The 7,792-nt window shown below is 41.0% G+C and overlaps 1 protein-coding gene across 1 annotated transcript in view; it reads left to right on the forward strand.

Moving 5' to 3' along the window:
- SYNJ1 (synaptojanin 1) overlaps positions 1–7,792 on the forward strand; it is a 150,710-nt gene that overhangs the window by 117,363 nt on the left and 25,555 nt on the right. The window contains 1 exon segment of the mRNA XM_007941282.1: positions 6,104–6,310. Within this exon segment, the coding sequence (XP_007939473.1) occupies positions 6,104–6,310 (207 nt within the window).

Below are 7,792 nucleotides of genomic sequence, written 5' to 3' on the forward strand. Positions count from 1 at the left end.
CTGCTATTCATAAGGTTTTCCCTGGCCAATTCTTTGAGAAGTGGGTGGCCTCTTCCTTCTTCCTAGTCTGTCTCAGTCTGTAAGCTGCATTGAAACCTGTGCACCATGTGCAACCCTACCGGCACATGAAACACTGGTGGCACAGCCTCAAGCCTCACAGCATCATGCAAGCTGTGATGACAGACAGACAAGTTTTTCTCACTTAGCTATTCGAAACCTCTCCGCCCTCCCTTTACCTGGATCCCTGGCACTGCTCTGCTCTGTCATCCTCCTGGCTTCTCCTTCCCCTGCTTTCTGGGCTTGTGGGGGTTGGGCCTGGGTCCCTCCCCTTACCTGGATCCCTGGCTGCTGCTCTGCTCTGCCATCCCCTCTGGCTTCTATATATTTACTTCTATAGTTGTAGATAAGTTTCCTTCCCATCCATAAAGTCTTAGCATCCAAGTTTATCTTTCTCTTCCTTCTTGGAGTACAGGTAGCATTATTAATTAGGTTTTATTTTGCATTGTATTGTGTTGATTTTGGTTATACCTATGCTTAAGTATATTTGCCATTTTGCTATTCAAACATTAAGACATTTACAAATGTTTATATTCTTATATGACTAGAACTCAAAGTGGTATTATTGGTGTGTAGTTTCACCCTAGTAATTGCATTTAAGGTGAAAAATGAGAAAGTGGAGTTCTAGCATCAGAAATGAGTTGCAAATAAACCCTCTGCCATCGAATTGTTTCCAACTCATTGCAATCCTATAGGACAGAGTCAGACAGCCCCATGGGGTTTCCAAGGCTGTAAATCTTTATGAAAGCAGACTGCCTCATCTTTCTTCTGCAGAACAGTTTGTTCATTCAGATCACTGCCTCTTGACTGGCAGCCCAGCACTTTCACCACAGTGCCACCAGAGTTTAAAATAGTTACTACAAAAGAGAATATGTTCCAAAATAATTTTAGAAGATTCAAAGTGGCTAGGAACACATGGATTTGAAACTGAACCAACGCATATAATTGTAACCATTTTAGGTTTAGAATTTTGGACAGGTTATCTGGATATAATAATTTCCTCAAAAAATGTGTTTATTTTCTAAGGCTCTCTTATCCTATCATATTTTTCATTAAAATGCATGTCTTAGTTTATAAAATGACATACATCATAATCTAATACAGGATGGCTAGACACTGCATTTCAAAGTTGAACACCTTACAAGGATTGTGGAGCTGGTATAGGACCAGGCGGTGTTTCATTCCACTGTGTTATAGGGTCACTATGAGTCAGAGACAACTCGACTGCATCTGACAACAACAACATTCATTTACCTAGTCCACACAGGTTTATGTAGTGCCTTTTATGTGCCAGCTACGTGCTAGATGCTGGAAGTTAAACAGATGTGGCCCTTGCTTTTAAAGAACTCATAGCTAGTGCATTTTACATACAAGTAAGCAGGCAGTTATGATAAAGTGACATAAATTCAATGAAGAATGGTGTTGGGGAGCTCATGGGATAATTACTTAACCTGGAATTGGGAAGTTGGGAAAGGTTTCCCAGAGGAATTGAGACTTAATGTGAAAATCTGAAGGTTGAGTAAGAATTAGATTAAAGAGGATAAAGAGGAATGATCCAGGAAGAAAATGAATACACAGAGGCCTAAGGGGGAAAAGAAGGATCTAACATTGATTTTACAAGTAACTTATGAGGGATAACTGAAGAAAGAAGGTTGTAGGAGTAGGTATGGGATGAGAAGTGAATTTTCTTTTTTTAATGTTGTAGTTTAGGTGGGAGTTTACAGATCAAATTAGTTTCCCATTCAGCAATTTATACACAGGTTGTCACATGACATTGGTTCCGATCCCCACAATGTGTCAGCACTCTCATTTCCACCTTGGGTTTCCCCTTTCTGTTTGTCCTACCCCTTCTGCCTTTTTAACTTTCCTTTTGGGAAAATGCTGCCCTTTTGTTCTCATATAATTGATTATTCTAAGGAGTTTGTTCCTCTTGGATATTACTGTTCACTTTTTTGGCTTGTCTTTTTTTTTTTTAAATTTTTATTGTGATTTGGGTGGAAATTCATTTTCCATACAGCAGTTCATGTATACTTTGTCTCATGACATTGACTACAATTTCCCACAGTGCAACAGCTCTCTTTCCACTTCCTACCTATGTGTTACCTCTTCCCTGTGTCCTTCCCTCCTGTGCACTCCTGCCCCGAGCTGTCTCTCCTTGCATACACAGCCCTTCTATTCTCCCATGATTGATCTATCCAAGGAGTGTATCTACCTAATGTAAATGTTCAGCTCATATGCCTGTCTTTTGTTTGGCTGGAAGCTACAGGAGTGAGTTCAGTTCCAGACCTGAAAGGCAGCTAGGGGCCATAGTCTCAGGGGTTCCACCGAGCTCTGTCAGACGAGCAAACCTGGTACTTTTTTTTTTTAATGATTTTGAGTTTTGTTCCACATTGTTCTCTCACTCTATCCAGAATCTCCTACATAGATCCCCCTTCAAGTGGTTGACAGTGGTAGCTGAGCACTATCTAGTTCTTCTGCTCTCTTAGTCACAGAGGCTGAGGATTACATGGTGTGCCAGTCCCTTGGACTAATTGTTTCCATGTGTCTTTTTTGTTTTTTGTTTTTTGTTCTTCTTTGCTCTGGACAAGGGGAGACCCATCATTGCATTTAGATGGCTGTTTGCAAGCTTTTAAGATCCTAGTTACTACTGGCCAAAGTAGGATGTGGAACAGTGTTTTTGTGTAGTATGTTACTTGGCCTGCCTTTTATGTGGCTGAAAGGTAATCTCCAGGGGTGAGTTCAGTTCCAGGTTTGAAGGGGGCTTAAGGGCCATATTCTCAGGGGTTCTACCAGTCTCAATCAGACAAGTAAGTCTAGGCTTTTTTATGAATTTGAGTTTTGTTCCACCTTTTTCTCCCATTCTGTTTGATACTTTTTATTGTGATCCCAGTAAGAGTGGTCATTGGTGGTGTCCAGCCACCATCTAGTTCTTCTGGTATCAGGTTAGTGGAAGCTGTGGTTCAGGTTCACTAGTCCTTTGGATTAATTATTTCCTTGAGTCTTGGTTTTCTTCACTCTTCTTTGCTCTGGACAGAAAGAGATCAATATTTGTAATTTAGATGGCCACTCGCAAGCTTTTAAGCCCCTAGTTCTTACTCACCAAAGTAAGATGTAGAACATTGTGTGGACTGCGTTATGCCAGTTGACCTAGGTGTCCCTGAGACTATGGTCCCTAGCCCTCAAGACCAGTATCTCAGTCTTGGGAGGTATTTGGTTATGACTAAGAAGTTTTCATGACTGTGCCTCATGGCTATGCACTGAATTTTGTTTTGAACATCTTCAATTTGACTTATCTGTGGAGTCAGTCAGATACTGGTATTGGCTGTTGGATATGTGGGTCTGGTACTCAAGAGAGCATTTGTATTTCCAAGGTAGCTCTCCTAGCAATTAAAACCATGGACATTTATTAGATTGTCCAGTAGGATTATGTAGAGAAGGGAGAGAACTTGTCCTGGGTCAAATCCTGAGGAATGTTGACTGTAATGGTAGGCAGAAAAAGGAAAATGAGAAGAAACAACCAGAAATATCTAAGAACCAGATGGCTGAGAAATCAAGGAAAGAATGCATAAAGAAGAGGGAGTAGTCAGTGATGTCCTACCAGAGGAACAAGAAGAAATGAAGACTGCAGCTTATCCTTTGGATTTAATAGCAGGGAGGAAGGTTGTTGATGACATTCATGAGAGTTATTTCAGTAGCATGAGGAAGCCAGATGGTGGTATATTCAAGTATGGATGGAAGGTCAAAAAGTAGAGAGTGAATGTGGACAACTTTTTAAAGACATTTGCTAAGAGTGAGGGGAAAGGACAATTGCTCCAGGGAGACTGAGGATCTGAGAAGTGTTGTCTTTAAGTGACCAAGGCTTGAGAATGTTTAATGCTGATGTAAAAGCACTGGTAGAAGAGAAAGGGCTGATGATGTTGAGGAAGGGCAAGGCAGAATAATTGATAGAGCAAGGTCTCTGAGAAAATGAGTGGGTTGAACCTCATTCATTCCATCCACAAATATCTGAGTCCCACTAGGGGCAGGTTGTTGAAAGGAGCTTTCATCTTCTCTTTTCTCTGTAAAGTTTGGAGGTAGAGTTATCTGCTGGAGTGGGCAATCCACTATTTCAGTAGAGTTAAGAAGGTTTAAGATACAGCTCTTGTGGAGAAGGGGTAAGAGGACAGCCAGCCATGGATCACTGAGAAGCTTTGAAAGCCCAAATGAGCCTGTAAATGACACATTTAATGTGACTGTGATCTTAGGATTGTGTGCTTTTCTTTAGCAGCAGCAGCCCAGATAAAATTACAGAGAGTAAATGGTGGAATTGATCTAGGGCTGGGGTTTTTTCAAGCAGGTATGATGGAAGAATAGTAAAGTAGGGAAATCATTGAGGTAGAGAACCTTAGAATCTGAAGATAGATACAGAAGAAGGCCAAGTCAGATGTGCACTAAAGGTAGAGGGATTCTGGATCCTCATGAGGCCAAAAGGAGCTCTGGTGGTTAAGGCATTGGATTGCTAACCAAAAGATAAGTGGTTCAAACCCACCAGCACACTCCATGGGAGGAAGATGAAGCAATTTACTTCTGCAAAGATTTACAGACTTGAAAAACCGATGGGGTCACTATGAGATAGAATTGACTCCATGGCACTAGGTTTTGGAGTGGAATGAGGTCAAAAGATCAAAGAGAGTAACAGAGAGCAGAAAGGCTGGTAAGTGGTGGTTAGAACGAAGTGTTCGAGCATGTTATTTCAGAGGTAATGCAGTTCTGAGGTGTAACAATGTTGGGTGTAGGTGTTTAAATAGAGGCGAGTATCAGTAAGCATAAGACCAAACAAAGCATTTATCTAAGTTGTTGAATGGTCTGTTTCCATGGACTTTGATGTCGCTTAGAAAGATGATAGGACCCAATTTATCATCTTGTTCTCTTCTCAGTCCTCATGATAGACTCAGGTGACCAGATGATAGAGGTTAGAGATTATTGCAACAAGTCAGGGTAGAGAGTGTTACATAAATTCCTGATGGCATAAGCCTCAGAGAAATAGGCTTTTTGTTTGAGGTTGGAAGATTAGTGCTCTAGAATTAGAATTAGGTTGCAAGGGTACCCTGACCCCACTTTCCAACCCTGAGGTAAGTTGGGATGAGGAAACCTCAGGAGAAAGTCATTGTTCAGCTAAAACAAAGAAAGTGAGGGGAATGTGAGGGGAAGGAGTAGTAAGGAGACTACTACTAGTACTAGTAGTAATTAGGGAAGGGTTTATGACTGTGGGTGTCTGAGAGCTTATTTACTATAAGAGCCAAAGCAAGGATTGGAGTAGAGGGGCTTCCACAGAACACAGTAGAAAGCTTTGGGAAGAAGAGCAATAATCATTTGATTCATCACTCAGATACCAAAACCCAAACCACTGCCATCATGTCAATTCTGACAGGACAGGAAACTGGTCCATAGGGTTTCCAAGGCTGTAAATCTGTAGGGAAACAAACTGTCACATCTTTCTCTTACAGAGTAGCTGTTGGGTTCAGACAACTGACTTTTTAGTTAGCCGCCTAGTGCTTAACTGCTGACCATCAGAGCTCCTTATCACTGATACAGCTGCTCAGATTTGAAAGCCCATTTAGTCAACCCAGCTTCTGGTTAGTCAGCATTCGCATCCTGTCTTTGCTCTGAGATGATGTTGTTGTTGTTGTTATTTGCCATTTAGTCGGCCCCGACTCATAGCGACCCCTCCTTGGGTTTCCGAGGCAATATCACTACGGAAGTAGGAATGCCCAACCTTCCTTCCGAGGAGTGGCTGGTGGGTTTGAACCGCCAGCCTTCTGGTTAGCAGTCAAGTGCCTTAGGCACTATGCTACCAGAGGAAATCTTATTTAATTGCCTTTTCTTTAAGGGGTTTGTAGTAACTCTAGTTTTATACATAGAAATTTTGTTTATATGTGCTTACATGCTTATGCCATGTATGTTTGCAATGTAATATATTCAACCCTTTAAAATTTGATTTGGGGAAAAAAAAATCGCTAAGAAATTTAAAATGGTGATATGCTCTATAAACTTTGCTTTTCCTCAGGTGATGTTGATGACTATAGTGCTGAAGTAGAGGAAATTCTTCCTCAGCATCTCCAGCCATCTTCAAGCTCTGGCCTTGGCACTTCACCGAGCTCTTCACCCCGGACCAGTCCCTGTCAGTCACCTACCATAGCAGAGGGTCCTATACCATCCCTTCCCGTAAGGCCAAGTCGAGCACCATCAAGAACTCCGGGACCTCCAAGTTCAAGTGTGTATTTTATTTTAAAGATTTATGTGACTTTCTTTTAGCCACTGTGCTTGATTTTACATGCTCAGATCCCTGATGCAGTTAAATCTCCTTTAGAGAGCCATTCTTGCTTAACTTTTATACCCATATGCTACAGTTTATAGCATGCATACAAAGGAAGAAAATCTGTGGATGGTAAAACCTCACTGGAAAAGAAACTCATCATCAATGTAAATAGATAAAAAAAATTTCAAAATCTATTTACTATGTAATTAGGTTGTTTATTTCTTAAAATCAACAGTTTTATATTGTAATGGTAAAAGGAAACTAATAACAACAACATGGTAAGACCACTTTGCCATAAATCCCCATTGATTTAGACTGACCTATAAGGAACCCTGGTGGTGCAACTGCTAACTGAAAAGTTGGCAGTTTGAACCCATCACCTGCTCCATGGGAGAAAAGACCTGGCATCTTCCTGTAAAGATTATTACAGCCTAGGAAATCCTATGGGGCAGTTCTACTCTATCATATAGGATTGCTATGAATTGGAATCAACTTGACAGCACACAGCAACAACATAGGCCTTGGGTTGTGCAAACAGTTAATGTGCTCAGCTGCTAACCAAAAGGATAGAGCTTAGGGGCCACCTAGAGGTGCCTCAGAAGAAAGGCCTGATGATTGACTTCTGAAAAATGAACTATTGAAAACCCTATACAGCATACTTCTGCTCTGACATTCATGGGGGAGCCAGGAATCACAATTGACTCAATTGCAACAGGTACAGGTTTATAGATCTATATGCGTGTTATGGTATGAAATGAGCTATTTGAACTTAAGTTCTATTGACAGTGATGATGAATTTCCTTATTTGAAATAAGGAAAGATGAAGCAAGTATTTTTAATAGAACTTTATATTTATTTCTCCTCCAAAGTTAAAAGATTGGTCTCTGGCAGTTGTTACATTAAATTATTAAGTCACTATTCCATGCCAATCAACATCTTTAGAAAATATCTTCCATTTCATAAACTTCTCTAATTTTTCCATTGTACTCTTTGAGGACTGGCTTCATTAAATACATTCAAGGTAAGCTAAGATAGAAATAAAGAGACTCTTCTTTTCTTTTTTGTCTCTTTACCAGCCAGTAGACTGCAAGTTACTTAAACAATATTTTTGTCATCTTGATAGGGATACCCAGTAAATCAGCTTTCAGCACCTGGGGCCTGGGTCAGCAGGTATCATTGTTTGTTACATGGTACCAAAAGGTGATTTAATGGTAGAATTCCCTATGTCATTCTTATTGAAATGGGTTATTTCTTTACACTCTATGCCCCAGGGTTACAGGTGAGGAGAGACAACTCAGGGACGCCCAAAGTAGCAAGCGGGAAGAGCAGGAGAAAGGGGATTAAAAGCCAGGAAGCCAGAGAGAAGAGCAATCAGCTGAAGGGATTAGGTGAGGAGAGGAAACTCAGGCCCGCCCAGAGTAGCAGGCCGGAACAGCG

This window comes from Orycteropus afer, unplaced genomic scaffold, assembly GCF_000298275.1.
Source record: "Orycteropus afer afer isolate SDZICR_OR568_19922 unplaced genomic scaffold, OryAfe1.0 scaffold00078, whole genome shotgun sequence".
In the NCBI taxonomy this organism is placed as follows: Eukaryota; Metazoa; Chordata; class Mammalia; order Tubulidentata; family Orycteropodidae; genus Orycteropus; species Orycteropus afer.